The 18,191-nt window shown below is 44.5% G+C and overlaps 1 protein-coding gene across 1 annotated transcript in view; it reads right to left on the minus strand.

Moving 5' to 3' along the window:
- Positions 1-18,191, minus strand: part of LOC115084014 (myosin light chain 1, cardiac muscle-like) — an 84,469-nt gene that overhangs the window by 29,180 nt on the left and 37,098 nt on the right. Inside the window, exon 3 of the mRNA XM_029588268.1 lies at positions 5,622-5,771. Coding sequence (XP_029444128.1) covers positions 5,622-5,771 — 150 coding nt within the window. The remainder of the gene's footprint in view (positions 1-5,621; positions 5,772-18,191) is intronic.

The raw sequence follows: 18,191 nt of genomic DNA on the forward strand, positions 1-18,191 counted from the left end.
GTAAAAACAAACAAACAAAAAAAAATCACCCTCTTCACTACTAAACCCTTTATCCCACCCACTCAAGCACTAGGGAACAGGACAGCCTTAACATGTTTCCGGAATTTTTGATAGTTCAGTTCAGCAACATGGCAATTACTAACTGTGGAATATTCCACAGTTGTGGACCTATGCTAGTAAAAGCTCTTTTAGAAAAATGCTGCAGTCGAAATCCATAACCCATTGAAGTTGACAATTGAAAACTCTGCGAAAACCACATGGCCAGACCTGGAACATATCTTTCTAACATCATACTAGTACTTTGGACCATTACTCCACAAATAGCAAAAAACCACTGTTAATACTTTGAACTTTATTCTCCTCAACACAGGTAACCAATGAAGGTAAACTAACAATAGGGCAGACCTCTCATTTCTACTCTTACCACAAATTAATCTAGCTGCACTGTTTTGAATAAGTTGTGAGTTGTTGCCTCACATTTGGCAAGATAAAATATGATGACATCTTAATGGAAATCTACAATTTGTTTAAGTGAAAATTACAGACTAATAAACCACTTATAAAATGGATAAAGTCACAGGTACAGTAGAATAAAAAACACTAATAGGAGATATCCTCAGACAGTATACTACCACTAAAATAATCTGTAGGATCCGCCATATTAAGGGATACCTGTCTGGTTACTATTATCTCTTTTTTTGTTAGAAATAACAAATACAGTTTCAATGCCCACTGTTTTTCATTTCCTAGGGTTTTTGGTTTTTTTTGCCTGGGATGTGTCCAACACTGCAGCAACCAGGGAGGATAATTTTCAAACAACTGCTTATGGCTGTGCATAGTTTTACCATAGATTTTTATAATCCATGTTTATGATATGTGCATTTTATAAAATACTAATATCTCTATCCTGCAACATATGTGTGAATGTAGGCCTATGTACAAATACATGCAATGAATTGTGCAATTTTCTGACTTATTAAAAAAAATATGCATGTATATTTTACTCACAAAAGTAAAGTAAGACTTACTCATGTAAGTACAGATTTATGTATGCAAGTTGGCCAATTTTAAAACATGTGTACATCAAGTTTTACCACTGAGTCCATAAGTTCACTCAGTCCTTCTCCAGGTCATCGAGAACTTCTTGGTTCTTCAGCCTGAACTTGCCCACCCAGTTCACCCAGGCCTCCCACCCAGTTAGCACTTCACAATAAATACGTTTAATATCTAGTATGCCAGATAATTAACCGATTTAAAAATATGCAAGTAAATTGTAAAATGTATATGCACATCTTTTAAAATAGTTATTTATATGCATTAAGTGTTGAGCCTGCCCTGGAATGTCCCTAGTCCACCCTTTTTTTACAAGTGCATATGTGTACACGGAAGTGAAATATATGCACATTTTTAACTTCTTTAAAATATGGAGTATGTGAGCAGAGGCTAATTGCTCGTGTATATGCTAATTTTTTGCACATATTGGGGTAGATTTTAAAAGGTGCGTGCGGGCGTACATGTGCACACGCTACCCAGCGCGCACACATGTACGCCCGATTTTAGAACAGGCGCACGTATGTTATAAAATCGGGGGTCGACGCGTGCTGCCTTCCCCCGTTCCCTTCCCCCTAGCCTGACTTTCCCATCCCTTCCCCTAACTTTTCTCCCCCTAGCCCCCTGCCCCCTGCCGGCACGCGATCCTCTGATGGCTGCTGTGTCAGAGGTCTCTGGCCCCACCCCGGCCCTGCCCCGGACCGCCCCTTTAGTAAAGCCCCAGGACTTACACGCATCCTGGGGCTTTACGCGCGTCGCCGGGCCTTTTTAAAATGCAGCTGCTGGCACGCAATCCTCCGACACAGCAGCAATGGCCGCTGTGTCAGAGACCTCTGGACCTGCCCCCGCCCCACCCCCAGACCACCCCTTTAGTAAAGCCCCAGGACTTACACACATTCCGGGGCTTTACACGCGTCACCGGGCCTTTTTAAAATGCAGCCTACCGGCACGCGATCCTCCAACACAGCAGCAATGGCCGCTGTGTTGGAGGCCTCTGGCCCTGCCCCCGCCCCATCCCAGGGCTTTACACGTGTCGCCGGGCCTTTTTTAAATAAGCCCAGTGCGTGTAGGGCTTTTAAAATCTGGCCCCTTGTTTTGAAAATTCACCTTTAATTGTGCATCAAATCCAGATGCCTTGCTGAGAAAACTCATAATATACATAATGTAGTGTAAAAACATTGGAAAGCTTAACTGGGTCCAATGGCATCATTTTGGAGAGTAACTAGAATTTAAAATAAAGCTATATTCGGCAAACCATGAAGCAAAGTGACCTTCCTCCTCAAGAAGACCTGCCTAGCTATCACAGAACACTGCAGAATATCACAGGAGAATTCCTGGAATGAATATTCACATCCATTCTATCACTCATTTTCTGTATATCTCTTGAGTGAGTTTTTCATCTTCCTATGGCCTAGTTTACCACATTGTAATTGGGTAATAACTTTTCCCTTTCCTTCTTTGCAAGCTGAACACCAGATATGTACTTCTATGGCACACTTCCTAGAGGTGATTGTCTTTTTCTGATGAACTAGAATCCTGCGATGATGGCCCTATATTAATCCAAATTATCATTATGATTATTTTATTACTTTGGAATTTACTCATATTATTATTGCACCTTGAGATGAAGAACATTAGAACACAAATGTGTTAGATAAAATATATGAAACAAATATTTTCCAGTTGTAGGGATCCTGTCAGCACCTTATTAGAGTATAGTTAGGAAATAGTGTGGGAAGAGACATGATGGTAACCTTGTGGGTTTGCAGCTCTCCCATGTGGAAGCAAGCAATGTGTGTGTGTCTCTAGTTCATAAAGCCAGATCACCATTTTACTTTGTGGATTCCCTGTTTTCAGTTGTTGAGGTAACATGCCTTGGCTGTCCTCTGAATTTTCTAATGTTTGAGTTTATGCCTCCATAGCTTTTTATTTGGATGGGAATTTCCTTCCACCCTCCCAATATACTCTTACTTACATTACTTACATTATTTAAGTTAGGAGTACCCAGTAACTTGGAACTCAGTTAACTTAATTTAATTTCTGCTCTATAATTCAATGGGTCAATGGGAGAGTTTCCCTTCAGCAAGAGGAATCTGAGATCATCAAGATTCAAGCGTAAGGAGATACCAGATGTTCTTCCACTGTATGCAAAAAAAAAAAAAAAGAATTTTACCTTCTATAAATACTGACCTCAGAGGGACATAGACTTTATAATAATGGATGTTGACATGTAAGTCTCAGCAGAGAAAGACAAGAAGGAACTTTGACCAGTACAACCAGACTGCCCAGCTTATAAGATATGCTTATTTGATTTAGGAGCTTTAAGCTTCTTACCTCAAATAATGAAGTAAGCTGAGAAAACCAAGTATGCCTGAAGACAAGAAATATCTAATCCAAGAAGGGGGCTCACAGAAGAACTCAAAACAACAACTCACCAGAGCAGTGAAACAGCCTATCCAAGGACAGCATGATGCGGGAACAGTGACTTCCCCACCATGAGAAAGAGAGAGAGGAGTCAGCAATCTGAAATGAAGAGAAGCGCTGACTCTGCTGGTCAAGAGTTTACCGGACTGGACAGTACTAGACCCTGCTCTGGAATCACCACATAGCAGGAGCAGATAGCCCCCCCTCTCCCCCCCCCCCCAGATGGGAGAGGGAAGCAGCATTCTGAAATGAAGAAATGACCCCTTTTTGTGCATTGATTAACTATGCATATACTTTTGCATATTCATGTCCTGACTGTTAAAAAGCTGCAGGGGAGAGAGACTTGGGGAGGCAGCTGGTGGAGAGAGTCAATAAATGATGATGTGGAGGCATCAACCCTGCCACTCCCTGTGTCGAAGTAGTAGAGGATTGGGGATGTCTGCTGAGATTGGAGAAAGGAAAGTCCTGGCTGATATCTGGAGGCCTGTTGAAGCCAGAGGTGGCCCCAGAGCTGAGAGATACCTCCTCAGCCCAGCGAGTACCAGGACCAAGGAAGCAAGCTCTTTCCCTTGAGACAGTCCCCGAGATCTCCAACCAGTGACTGTTCTAGAGGTAAACAAAAGGGAATCTCTGAAAGTTGGGTGGGGCTTACAAGCTAGTTATCTTTATTAATGCTCTTAGCAGGCTAAGATCTAGCATGTTTCAATTCACTAATAATGCAGAGCTTTATTTAGTAAAAACTGATGCAAAATAGGAAGGACTTTAGAGACATGTACTGTTTATTTTATTCTAAATGCTAATCCTACAAAGTATGACAAATAAAAGTCTAATTCTGTGGATAAAACACATAGACTTTCCTGAACTATTTGGATTGTGTAGGTATAGGAGGTAATAACGAGAACTGTCTGTAGCACTGCTGGCGCGATAGGGATGGGGGAAGGGGAAGCGAGGAACACAGTAGCAGATAGGTTCCCAAACCTCTAATGCCACTTACACGAGGAGAAGGATGACTTCAAGCCATCTAGTTGAGAGGAAGAAGGAGAAAGGGAAGAGAGGAGAGGAGATGGATCTCATCCAAGGTCCATCTACATCTACTGGAGATTTGGAGGAGCAGAAAGGTATTACTCTGATAATTAAAAGGAGATGAGGAGAAGGACTTGTGCCATTCAGGTACAGTTAGGAATTTAAAGAGAGAGAAGGAGGCAACATGGAGGAGGTAGAAAATAAATGTATAAAATGAATTTCATTTTTAATACTTCACCAACATGGGGAGGGAAGTCATTAACGTGCCCTGTATCCCATGGAAGGGAAGAAATGAATAATTTAAAGAAACGAATCAATTGGCAATAACATCATGGGCTTTATTAAAGACAATAAGAAGTCACAAATTTATTTGGAAACATTTGTACCATCTAAAAATAAATCAATCAGTTATCAAGATATAAAGTTTTAAGTTGTTTATCTCGTTACTACTCACTATCAGTAAAGAGAAATGTTGGAAACCCCCAAAACTCTCATGTGTTTCCTTGAATAATGACCTTAATGCACCCCTATGCTTTTAACATCACTGTAGTGATCAAAAACTTTAAATTGGGAATTAACAGAAAATGCAATGTAAAGGGCCTCAAAAGAGATCTTTCCCCCTGAGCTGGAAACCCTGGAAAATGACATCTCCTGGCATAATGACAGTTCATCTAAAATATAAATGTGAGATGTGACCTCTGGAACTAACATGCGGGTTCAGCTGTCACAGGGGATATTCAGTAAAATATTTTTGTTAAAAGGAAACTTTTAGAATATCCAGGCAGGATATGTTGGAAATAAGACCTTTTCAAACCACCTATCTGAAACTAAGCTTATAAATGTGTAACTTTGTTAGTCTTTCCCCCTGCTGTGTCTGAAAATATTAGTGTGGTTCATGTGGTATGCTATTTCCAGCTAAAAGAGAAGCAATATGTAACATTTTTTCAGATCATGTTATTACTACATGCTTTAACATCTAGAGTTATCTTTAAGATCAACATAATTCTGACATGTTCCCATATTTTTTAAACCATGCGCTTTCCACTGGTTGAAATTCCTAAAAAACAAGTCTGTTTGCAAACCACCATATTTCTGGAAGAGTGTCATTAAAAACATGGACTAACCTTCTGGTCTGGGCCTGCCAAGGACTTTCAGAACTTCGGCATTGGTTGGATTTTGTCCCAGAGCCCTCAAGACATCGCCACACTGTGCGTAGGTGATTTTTAGCTCATTCTTTGGGGTCCGATCAAAGAGGGAAAAGGCTTCCTTGAACTCTGGCAGAAAGAAAAACAGAGGCAAATACTGATGTGCACACTTCGTAGCTGATTCTTAAACCATTTAACTTCCTGCTCTAATGCAGCTTCATATGAATACCTGTTTGAAAATCATTTTTGCTAGGAATGGAAAGATTATTCAAAAACATATTTTGTCATCAACCAAATGTACAGAGTACAGGGGTGTCTGCAAATTTTTATTTATTTAAAAAAAAAAAATCTTATATTCCGCAACTTCCAGAAACAAATTCTATCCAATGCATACATTTGAGAGAGACTGAAAGACCGAGAAGCCTTAATGTTGTTTTGAAATGCACTGAAAGAAAACCTGTAATTCTAAGAATAAAGTAATTAAAAATGGAAAAAAAAAAAGTTGTTTGGCTAATTAACCGTAACAAGAGGCAAAGTTTGTTCTATATCTGTGCATTAAGCCATATGTGACCTAATTTGTTTCCTGGCTCATGCTCCTAGACTTTCCTTGGATCTGATCTCTCGTTGGAAAAAAGGAACTGGTAAGGTAAAGCATGTTCTAAAGAAGACAAAGGGGTCTGAAAAACAACACAACGTGGTGTAAAGAGAAAATCTCAAAAACTAGTATCGGAACTGCAGTGATAACGCTGTAAATTTCAGTCTGCTGTGTCTTGCCCTCTACAGGGCTCAAGCAGTGCAAGTTCCCAAATCACTTTGAAACACTGCAGAGCATACAAAAGTCTAAAACTGTACCTAACAACTCTCAACAAAAAAACTCGACAAGGGTGCTCCCGCTTACAAAATTGTCCTACACTGCTAGCATTTTAACAACTCCTTTATCTTCATCGGGGACAAGTAAATGTGCATCCTTCCATAGTATCACTCGATCTCACATTTTCAAGTCATGGAGTGAGTTCAATACGTGAGCTCAGACGATACTAAGGAGGATGTGTGCCTGTTATAAAATTCCCTCACGTACGTGGCAGAAACCTGACTTAGGCTGCTGAGCACACACAAGCTTAAAATTAGGTGCATATATATATACACGTGCCTGGGCTACTTTATAACATGCCTGGGTAGGCACGTGCTGACATACGCACGGATATGTGCATCCACATGTCCCCTTTGAAAGTTACCTTCTAATACATTAACATGCATGTTAAAATGGTCCGGAAAGATGTTTGCATGAGTGTGCTAAAATTAGGATGTCCATACATGTAAATGAAAAGTTGTCATATGCAAATGACACAGCCAAAGAATATGTTTGAGGGAAATCTTACGCAAGTAAGGGATATCTCTCTGAACCTAATTCTTGGAACTGTTCTCTCTCTCTCTGAACTAACATGGAGTAGGAAGCAAAATAATCTGAGATGCTTGACAATGTTAATTTTCAAAGCCTGGACCTTGGCTTACTAAACTGTCTGTGTCGCATAACAGGCACAGCACCAGCTATTTTCATCTTTAAGTCTTCTAAAAACAACCCACCCTATCAGAAACTGTGTCCTTATCTATAAGACATCTCTAGCAGTCAGGTGTTGTGTCCATCTGACCACAAGTTAAACTGACTTGTAGGAGAGAAAAAAACCCCAATGATTTGAACCAATCATATTGTTCATCTTGTAACCTATTAATTTGCCTTAATGAAACTGACTAATGCAAAGTGAAGCCTTTGAAAAGAGAACATTTGACCATAGAAAGTCTCCTAATACTGGTTCCATTTTCTCTGACTGCCACCTTGCTCAGCTGTACAAGACTGTTGCTGCTCTAGTTGAATGTCACAGATGCTGATCTTAAAGAAACACAGACTAGAGTTTCCTGACTGCTTCTACTATGGTCTGAAAGATTGCTCTAATCTATAACAGGGATTAGTAAACCTGTAATATCTTTGAACTGACAAGATTTTATTTAAGTGATTTAAGTGCCCATTTAGGCATGGTGAAATGTGGAAATTATCTACCATATAAATGGGCTTGGACCGATGTGCCGCAAATGCGCAGTAGAGAGCAGCTCTACTACGCATGCGCAAGAGCTCGTCGATCAGAGGGGAGCCCAGCAGACGGCTGTCTTGGAAACGGCGAGCAGGAGCAGCAGCGGCAGTACAGAAGGTCTCCGGGGGGGTCTCTCTCTCTCGCGCGGGGAGAAGCAGCAGCACAGACACAGAAATGGGAGGTCGCAATGAGTCTCTCTCTCACGCGCGCGCCTCATCACCGAGCCCGGTGGAGCCCGGTGATGAGGTGCGTGCGAGAGAGAGACTCCTGGCGACCTCCAATGGAGGAGCAGCGGCGGCAGCACAGAAGGTCTCCGGGGGGGTGTCTCTCTTGCGCGCGGGGAGAAGCAGCGGCGGCGGCACAGATACAGAAATGGGAGGTCGCCGGGAGTCTCTCTCTTGCGAGCCCAGTGGAGCGTCGCGCGCGCGCGAGATCCCCAGAGACCTCCCATTTCTGTGTCTGTGCCGCCGTCGCTGCTTCTCCCTGCGCGAGAGAGAGACCCCCCCCCGGAGACTTCCAATGGAGGAGCAGCGGCAGCGGTTAAGTGTCAGGCAGGCCAGAGAAAAGAAGAGGGAGTGGAGGAGGGCTGGGAGAGGGAAGGGGTTGTGGAGGAAGTGGGAGGGGAAGGAAGAGGATGTAAGTGGGGAGGGTAAAGTTGTGGAATTACAGGAAAAGGGAGTGGAGGAGGGCTGAGGGAGAGGGGAAGGGGTTGAGTTGAGGAGGTGGGAGGGATAGGGAAGATGAGAAGGGATGGAAGGAAGAGGATGTAAGTGGGAAGGGTAAAGTGGAATACAGAAAAAGGGAGTGGAGGAGGGCTGAGGGAGAGGGAAGGGGTTGAGGTGGGAGGGGAAGGAAAGGGAAGATGAGAAGGGACGGAAGGAAGAGGATGTGAGTAAGTGGGGAGGGTAAAGTTGTGGAGTACAGAAAAAGGGAGTGAAGGAGGGCTGAGGGAGAGGAGAGAAGGGGAAGGAAAGGGAAGGTGAGAGGGGAAGGAAAAGGGAAGAGGATATGACTGAACAAGTGGGAAGGGTAAGAAGTTCTGGAGAAGAGAAAAAGAGTGGAGGAGGAGGGCTGGGAGAGGGAAGGGGTTGTGGAGGAGGTGGGAGGGGAAGGAAGGAAAAGGGAAGTTGTGGAGAACAGAGCGGCTCTAACCGTGCCGGTCTGAACGATGGAATCTCGCCCGTTTTAACGGGCTTAACGGCTAGAATATGTATGCTGTATTCAAACAATTACTATATTAATCTGTTAGGTTTAATGGCTAAAAGCCCTAATTAAAATCTCTAATGTTTGATAAATTGAATTAATTCTTGTTCTAAATATAATGAAATCTGATCTATGACTGAGGAACAATTCTTAATACTGCAGTTACTCCAAATTCCACAAATGCAGTCACACCATAGTCTTCTCAAACAAAACAGTTACACATCAAAAAGGCTTCTTCAAGCACTGCTCCGCAACTCACAATGTGGATGGCTCAGACCATCCAGAGAGGGATGCAAACAAATTGTTAGTTAATTTATCTTGACTGATTGCATTTCTTCCATATGCAAATTGGAGCAATGTATAATTTATAAAATAGGTTAATAACAATAAAAGCATATAAAATAAACCAATTACAGTAGGTTAACCAACATAATTTAATTAGGTTAAAAATTTAGGTTTATTATTTAAATGGAACATAGTGCTCAACAAAAAATAATCGCACAGAAAGTGGTGGAGAAAAGCTAGCGGGTGTATGCTTATGCAAAAACGTAGTGTTATTAAAAACTTCCTGAAATTTGAGAAGTCTTTACATAGATGCAAAGTAAGGGGAAGTGAAATTCCAAGGCCATGGGGCTGGGTAGGAGACGTTCGAGTTCTTTCTAGGCTTATTGCTGTCCTTGCTGTTGTAGGTCAGTCCAAAGAGCACGCCAGGGGTTGTGAGGCTTCTATCTGAACAGCGGTTTTTGAAGGGGCACAGCCCCAAGCACTATCTAGTCACAAAAGCAGGGGGCTTCTTTCTAGGGAGACAAGAAGTTAGCCAGTGGACGCCCCCCCCCCCCCAGTTCTTCCCCCAAATATAAAATAAAAGTTTTCACAAGGTACCATCAAGATAGGAGGGACATGGAAGTGGGAAAGAGAAAGACACAAAAGAAGTAGGTGACGAAGAGGACCCACCAACACACTCTAAAGCATTAAAAAAAATAAATCCACCTTTATTTCTCCATGACAAAGCAATACGTTATTAGAGGACAAAGGTTTCCTGTGAAATTCCCATTCTTTACATGGGGAGGGGAGGGGCACTTTTCAGATTGATAATTATGATTCCCATAACAGGGATATTGTGATACTGGACTATAAACTTTGCAGGAAGGACCTAGTTGGCAGAAAAAAAGGGAGCAGTAATAGATTCTGTTTAAAAATGATTAAACAAATAAAATACAAGGGGGAAGGAAGGAGGCACTATATGTTAACTTGGAAAGACGAGGTGACACTTCCATTAATAGCTTGGTAATGTACAGATCTTCAGTACTGCCAAGAAAATTAGAGAGTGAATTAATCAAAGACAGAAATAGGACTACAGTGAAGAGACAGGTGTTGCTGGTGGGAGATTTTAACCTCACCTACACAAAAAAAGGAGATGCAGAACGAGTATATAGTCCAAAAGTTAAATGGTATTATCAAATATCTTCTTTATAACTTTGTAAATGGCTACTCCAAAAGCTCAATACAGTGTAGAACAGTCATCAACCAGGTCCCTCGACATTGACCGTGTTTCGCCCAGAGCTGCGTCAAGAAGGACTAACAAAGTGTTTAATTTCAACCACTGAAAATAAAACAAAAAGTTACATATAAAGTATAATGGACTGTATCAAAAGGGCAAGATTACACATTGCGCCGGGACACATACCTTAACAGATAGTCCATATTTAAGTCAAGGGAGAGCGCGCAGCACTAGCAGACGCACCAATTTAAAGGGATAAATTTTGGTGCGAAACACTGCACCAATAGAACAGCACCAACACAGAACAAGTAAACCAATCAAAAAGAACCATACAGAAAAAATGTTAAATGAAACATTCTATCTCATTATTGAGTCCCTTAGGAGATAGACAATCTGATTTGAAAATCCATTTTTATTCCCTGCATATCAAGATTTCTGAGAAGTTACCCCCCGCCATGGGGGGGGGGGGGGGAACAACATCAATTACCAAAAATGTAAGATCGGCTTCTGTTTTCATAAAACAACCAATCGCAATACCTTGCTAAAATATGATACTCATCACCCCTCTCATTTAAGAATGAATATACCTATGGCATAGCTATTCAGACTTTATTGCCTTTGGTCATCCAAATCAGATTTTTTTGTTCCAAGCTAAGCAGATGATATCCCGGTTTAAAGAGAGAAAGTACCCTCGCCAGGTACTTCAGAAGGCTTTTAAATGTGCTCGTTTTGTAAATCGGGATCTTTTGTTTTCCCTCAAACTCGGTCTTCTGAAAGATGTATAAATTGCATTTTGCCATTCTCTACTCACACTCAGGATCTTACGACCATTATCAGCCATCATTGGTCCATTTTAGCACTATATAAATGTTTTGACTTTCCTCTGAGATTTACTTTTCGACGGGGCCGTAATCTTAGGGATATACTAGTTCATTCCAAACTTAATGACACTGTTTCCTTAAATTCTTCTATTCCCTCCAGTTTTTTACCCTGTGGACACTGTTCAGTGGGTCCCCATGCCCTTCCCAGTACCATATTTAAACATCCTGTTTTACAGCAGTCTTACAATCTTACGTTTTCTACAACTTGTGCTTCGTGGGGAGTCATCTAAGTGATCATTTGCCCATGTCCTAAATTGTATGTGGGCAAAACCACCCGGTCGGTACGGACTAGGATCATTGAACATCGGTCTAATATTCGGACCGGCCGAGAAACAATGCCCTTGGTTCCCCATTGGGCTTCTTTTGCACATACAGAAGCCGATCTTAAGTTTTTGGTAATTGATGTTGTTCCCCCCCCATCGTGGGGGGGGGGGGGGGTGGTAACTTCTCAGAAATCTTGATATGAAGGGAACAAAAATGGATTTTCAAATCGGATTGTCTATCTCCTAAGGGACTCAATAATGAGATAGAATAGTTTTGTTTCATTTAACATTTTTTCTGTATGGTTCTTTTTGATTGGTTTACTTGTTCTGTGTTGGTGGTGTTCTATTGGTGCAGTGTTTCGTGCCAAAATTTATCCCTTTAAATTGGTGCTTCTGCTAGTGCTGCCCGCTCTCCCTTGACTCAAATATGGACTATCTATTAAGGTATATGTCCCGGCGCAATGTGTAATCTTGCCCTTTTGATACAGTCCATTATACTTTATATGTAACTTTTTGTTTTAGTTTCAGTGGTTGAAATTATACACTTTGTTAGTCCCTCCCGATGCAGCTCTGGGCGAAACACGGTCCATGTCGAGGGACCTGGTTGATGACTATTCTACACTGTATTGAGCTTTTGGAGTAGCCGCTTACAAAGTAATAAAGAAGATATTTGATAATACCATTTAAGTTTTGGACTGTATACTCGTTCTGCATCTCCTTTTTTTGTGTGGATGATTGTTTGGAGTGCAGCTTTTTCTACTGTATTGTTGTTGGGAGATTTTAACCTACCAGATTTTGATTGCTGTATCCGATATTCAGAAATGATTAGATATAGAAAGATTCTGGTGTTGTGGGCGTGAACCCTTGGACCGAGGGGAGTTGATGCAACCTGCAGGGAGGAGCCCTGCAGGTCACCATCATCAGCTCATGGAGCTGGCTGTGGCAGAGGCCCAGTTAGAGCTTCTTCTATACCATCCCTCGTTCCTCTTAGGTTGAGCCCTTGGGTGCTGAGGCCAGCCAGTCTTAGGTGGGGGCCTTTGATGAAGAACTGGAGGTCCATGGAGATGATTGAGTCACAAGCCAGGGTCCAGGGCAGGCTAGTTATAGGTGTAGTCAGAGACAAGCAGTGGTCAAGGCAGCCAGTGTTCAGGCATGGTCATGAGTCAGGCAGTGGTCAGTGGCAGGTAGAGATCATATGTTGTCAAGTTTCAGGGCTGAAGTCAAAACCAGAGATCCATACGAGGAAAGGCAGGCTGGATAGGCAGGCAGGGAGGAGAGGAGCTGCACAGGTGGGCAGGAGAAGACAATGAAGACAGTGACAAACTGAGAACTGACCACGAGATGAAGACTCGACAAAGAACTGAAGATTGATCACAGGACAAAGACAAACACCAGGAACTCAGGAGTAAAAGACCAGGAACACAGGAATAAAGACCAGGAATGCAGGAATTAAGACCAGGAATGAAGACAAGGAATGCTGAGGCAACAGTAGTTGACTATTGCTGAAGCAAGAAGAAGCTGCTGAAGTGGCATTTTATAGGCCTTTGCTGGTGATATCATTAGGCACTTCCGGCATTTTCCCACTGCAGGCCCTTTAAGAGGAGCAACGTCGGGCATGCGTGCACCTTAGGAGAGGCCCAGGGAAACAGCAGCATCGGAGGCAGGCTGAGCATGACAGCCTGCCACACATCCATTCGGGGGTCTTCACTGGAGTCGAGGGTGTCGCTTCGGCCTTGGAACTGGAGGTAAGTACAGTGGTCCACAGGCCTGCCCTTGAACTGGAAACGCAACATCTGGACTATCACCGAGGTATTTTCTTCTCGGAAATGGTAGTAGAACCCAAATGGGAATAGGCATTAACAAAGAAGCTAATGCTCACATTACTCTGTTTTTCAACTTATAGTACCACCCACCCAAATTTCTGCATTATTTTTTATATAATATTTTTTAAATGGACATTTCGTAAGCTTTTTATGTTTGATAAAATGGACCTTGTGTTTGGTTCTGGCATAAAATTTCTAAAATATCAACAATCAGAGGACACTGAATTTTCATATGTACACTATTGTCCGGTATAACTGATTAGGCTATCCCATATGTTGGTGATTGTTGCACTGGGAGTGGACCCTTGGCTTGGTGCAGGATTGGTATGGCCCCCCGGTTGGACCCAGAGAACGCCTGCCACCAGGAGGTGAAGCACAGGTGGAGACAGAGGCTAGCTGAAGTTTCACCAATAGCAACCTGGGGTTCTCTCAGGTTGAGCCCTTGGTTACTTGGGTCGCCTGGTCTTAGGTGGGCCTCGCAGGGTCCCCTAGAGAGAGATTTCAAGGGAGTGCCCACCAAGAACAAGGATGCACGATTGGTGTTCAGGCAAGGAAGTCCGTAGGTCACAGGAGGCCAGAATAGACTGTCCGAGTGTATAGCGAGAAGCAATACCAGAGTCTTGGCGAAAAATGGTCAGCCAGGCAAAGTCGGTAACAGAGGTCTGTCCATGCGTAGTCAGAGTTCCAGGCAGTGGTCAGGTCAGGCAGCAATCAGAGAGTAGTCGGTGTTCCAGGCGGAGGTCAGGTCAGGCAGCGATCAGAGAGTAGTCGGGTTCCAGGCAGTGGTCAGGTCAGGCAGCAGATAAGGAGTAGTCCGTGTTCCAGGCAGAGGTCAGGTCAGGCAGTGATCAGAGAGTAGTCGGGTTCCAGGCAGACGTCAGGTCAGGCAGCAATCAAGGAGTAGTCAAGAACAAGCAAAGGTCAGTACCGTGAGATCAGTCCGAAGGGTACTACCAGGGATGGAGAGATGAAGAAGCAGGAGACGCTGGAACAGGAGACACAGGAGATGCTGGGACTGGAGACCAGGAGACACTGGAACAGAGAGACTGGAACGCAGGTAGGCAAACTTGCTATCAGTAGGTGATTGACCCTATTGCATAGGAAAGGAAGTGAAGTGAGGCACTTCCTTTTATACAAGACTCAATCCCAGCATGCCGCGGAGCTGGGACCTGCCCTTTGCCTTTTAAGAGGGCAGTCATTCCATGCTCGCATGCCTAGGTGCGGGGCCGATGCCACGGAGGACGCCGAGCCCCACCATGATGCCTGGCTGGAGCTGGGAGGTGAAGCATTGGGGAATGCCGCCACGGAATGCCGAGGCTGAGTGGAGCTGGCGGGAGACGTAAGGGAGGCCGACCCAGGACTGGCTGGTGAGGAAGAAGGGTGAGCGGATCTGGGAGAGGGTTGGGTGAGCGGGATGCGCAACAGTACTCCCCCTCCTAGGCCTCCCCCTTACCGGCTTTGGCCTGTCAATATGGTCCCGATAGAAGTCCTGTAGGAGTTGCTTGTCGTAGATGTGGTGGGAGGGCTCCCAGGAGTTCTCTTCCAGCCCGATGCCCTCCCACGATAGGAGATACTCCCAATGGACATATATTTTTCGGAAGTCCAGGACTTCTTTTACTTGGAGTGTCTCCTCTGGTTCAGCAGAGACTTGAGGAGGAGGAGGAGCCCTACATGAAGGCCAGGACAGTATGAGTGACTTCAGCAAGAATATATGAAAGGTATTGTGGATACCGATCAATCTTGGTAACTGGAGTTGGTATGTTACCGCTCCGACATGGCGGAGGACAGGAAATGGCCCGATAAACTTTGGCACCAGTCATTGAGAGGGCAGCCTCAGCCTGATATGTCTTGTGCTTATCCAGGCCTTTTGGCCAGGTTGGAACAAGGGTGCGGAGCGAAGATGAGCGTCGGTAGATCGGTTAGCTCACTCGGCAGCCTGGCCCAGCCTTTCCTTGACTTGTGTCCATAGCCTTTTTATCGTCTGAGCTGTCGACTGGGCTGCAGGCAAAGGAACTGACAGTGGGACTGGTAGAGGCAGACGTGGTTGGTGGCCAAACACCACAGAGAAGGGTGATACATCAGTGGCAGAAGCAACATGCATATTGTGGGATAGCTCAAGCCAGGGTAGCAGGTCGGACCAGTTAATGCTGGTCATTAACATAAGTGCGTAAGAAAGTTTTCAAGGACCTGTTTGTTCTCTCTGCTTGGCCGATTGACTGGGGATGATAAGCGGAAGTCAAACTTAGAGTAATCTCGAACTTCTTACACAACAAAGACCAATATTTGGTGACAAACTGCGGACCTCGGTCCGAGAAGATTTCTTTGGGTAGCCCATATAGGTGGAAGATATGTTTGAGGAAGAGTTTGGCCAGTTCAGGAGCTGAGGGAAGCTTCTGGAGTGGGATGAAGTGGCCCATCTTTGAGAACTGATCAATGATGACCCAGATGACTATGTGGCCCTTGGATGGAGGTAAGTCCATGATGAAGTTGGTGGAGATGCTCGACCAAGGTTCTATTGGCGCCGGGAGAGGTTGGAGGCTTCTGTTGCGCACATATGGGACAGGAGTCCACATAGTTGTGGGAGTCCTTGACCATATTAGGCCACCAGTAGTACCTCCTTAGCATTTCATGGGTCCAAGCCCGACCGGGATGGCCAACCAACTTCGAATCGTGGGCCCATCGAAGGACGCGTTTGCGGAGGTGGCATGGGACCACGGTCTTTCCTGCCTGTACAGTATTGGTGACTGTGAGGGTTACGCAGGCTGGGTCGATGATATGCCTGGGGATGTCAGGCATATCCTCAGGTTCCAGAGAGCAGGAAAGAGCATCCGCTCATGTGTTCTTGGCTTCAGGACGCTACCGAAGCTCGAAGTGAATACATTGAAAGAACAATGCCCAGCGGGCTTGTCTGGGGTTCAACAATTGAGCTTCCTTCAGGTGTTCAAGATCTTTGTGATCTGTAAAGATCGTAAATTTGTGCTGTGCTCCCTCTAGCCAAGGACACCATTCTTGGAGTGCTAACTTTACTGCTAAGAATTCACGATCCATGATCGTATAATTCTGCTCCTCAGGGGAAACTTTGTGCAAACAGAAGGAGCAGGGTACTAGGGTTCCTTTGGGGGAATACTGGCTTAGAACTGCCTTTGCCCCAATGGCGGAGGCATCGATGAAGGGGCGATTAGGATCCAGGTGACGTAGGAAAAGTTCAATGCAGAAGGCCTCTTTCAAGGCATGGAATGCGGCTTGAGCCTTGTGGCTCCATTCCTTGTGGGTACTGCCTTTCCTAGTCATGGCAGTAAGTGGAGCAGCTAATGTGGAGTAATTGGCAATGAAGTTCCTGTAATAGTTTGTGAATACAAGGAACTGTTGTAGGGCGCGGAAACCTACAGGTTGACACCAGTCTCGGATTCCTTGGAGCTTTTCAGGATCCATGGTAAAAGCACGATTGGAAATAATGGTCTAGTCTGTTCAAAGGCTAGTCTGTTCGAAGATACACGTCTCTAGTTTTGCATAGAGACGGTTGTCTCTGAGATGTTGAAGGACTGTCTGAACATGAGCATGATGGGGTTTTAGATTCTTGGAAAATATCAGAATATCGTCTAGATATATGAAAAATGAGTATAGTAGATCCTGGAAGATCTCATTCATCAAGCGTTGAAAGACTGCAGAGGCATTACAAAGTCCGAAGGCCATCACTACGTACTCGTAGTGGCCATCTCTGGTATTGAATGCAGACTTCTGAATGTCCTCGGGTTGAATCCTGATGAGGTTGAATGCCCCTCAGAGATCTAGCTTTGTAAAGATCTTGGCTCCCTGGAGGTGATCAAAGAGTTTGCTGATGAGTGGTAGAGGATAACGATCCTTGCGGGTTACAGCGTTTAGCCCACAGTAGTCAATGCAAGGACGGAGACTGCCCTCTTTCTTCTTCACAAAGAAGAAACCCGCTCCTGCTTGAGAGTTGGAAGGACTTATGAATCGCTTGTCAAGATTCTCTTTGATGTACTCAGACATTGCCTAAGTCTCGGGTAACGAGAGAGGATAGGTCCTGCCTTTGGGAGGTGTGGTACCTGGTTGAAGTTCTATGGGGCAATTAAACCTCCGGAGTGGAGGTAAAATGTCTGCATTCTGTTTAGAGAATATATCTTGGAAGTCTGTATATGGAACAGGCAACCCAGTGAGGGTTGTGGAGTTCAACATGGTGACTGCTGGAGACACTTGATGTAGGCAGTGGTGTTGGCACTGGGGGTCCCCACTGGATTAGCTGTAGGGATTGCCAGTCAAATTGCGGACCATGCACCTGGAGCCATGGAAGTCTGAGGATTACTGGGTACATGGAACGCTTCAGGATGTATAGTGAGCTCTCTTCTTCATGGAGGGTTCCCACGGAAAGGAAGAAGGTGATGGTGCGATGGGTGATGTGTCCTGGGAGATGCTCTCCCTGGATGGACGCAATCCAAAGTGGGATGTCCAGAGGCTAGAGCGGGATTTGGAGGAGTGTGACGATATCATCCAGGAAGAAATTGCCACTCACCCCGGTGTCCACAAGGGCAGTAGTGGCAAAGGATCATGACTCTTGGGAAAAAGACATGGGAAGGAGTAATTGGGGGCCAGTAACAGTGGCGCTCAAGCTTGGGAACCTGCCGGGCTCAGGCTCTGCAGTTTCCTGAACACACTGGGCAGGCTTGTAAGAGATGACCAGAGCAAAGGCCCTCCTTCTTCTGACGAAGGCGTTCTGTAGGAGACAGGCGCTCGCAGTTGATTTGCATTGGCTTCTCTGTAGAGGGAGGAAGC

The sequence above is a fragment of the Rhinatrema bivittatum genome, chromosome 2 (assembly GCF_901001135.1).
Source record: "Rhinatrema bivittatum chromosome 2, aRhiBiv1.1, whole genome shotgun sequence".
In the NCBI taxonomy this organism is placed as follows: Eukaryota; Metazoa; Chordata; class Amphibia; order Gymnophiona; family Rhinatrematidae; genus Rhinatrema; species Rhinatrema bivittatum.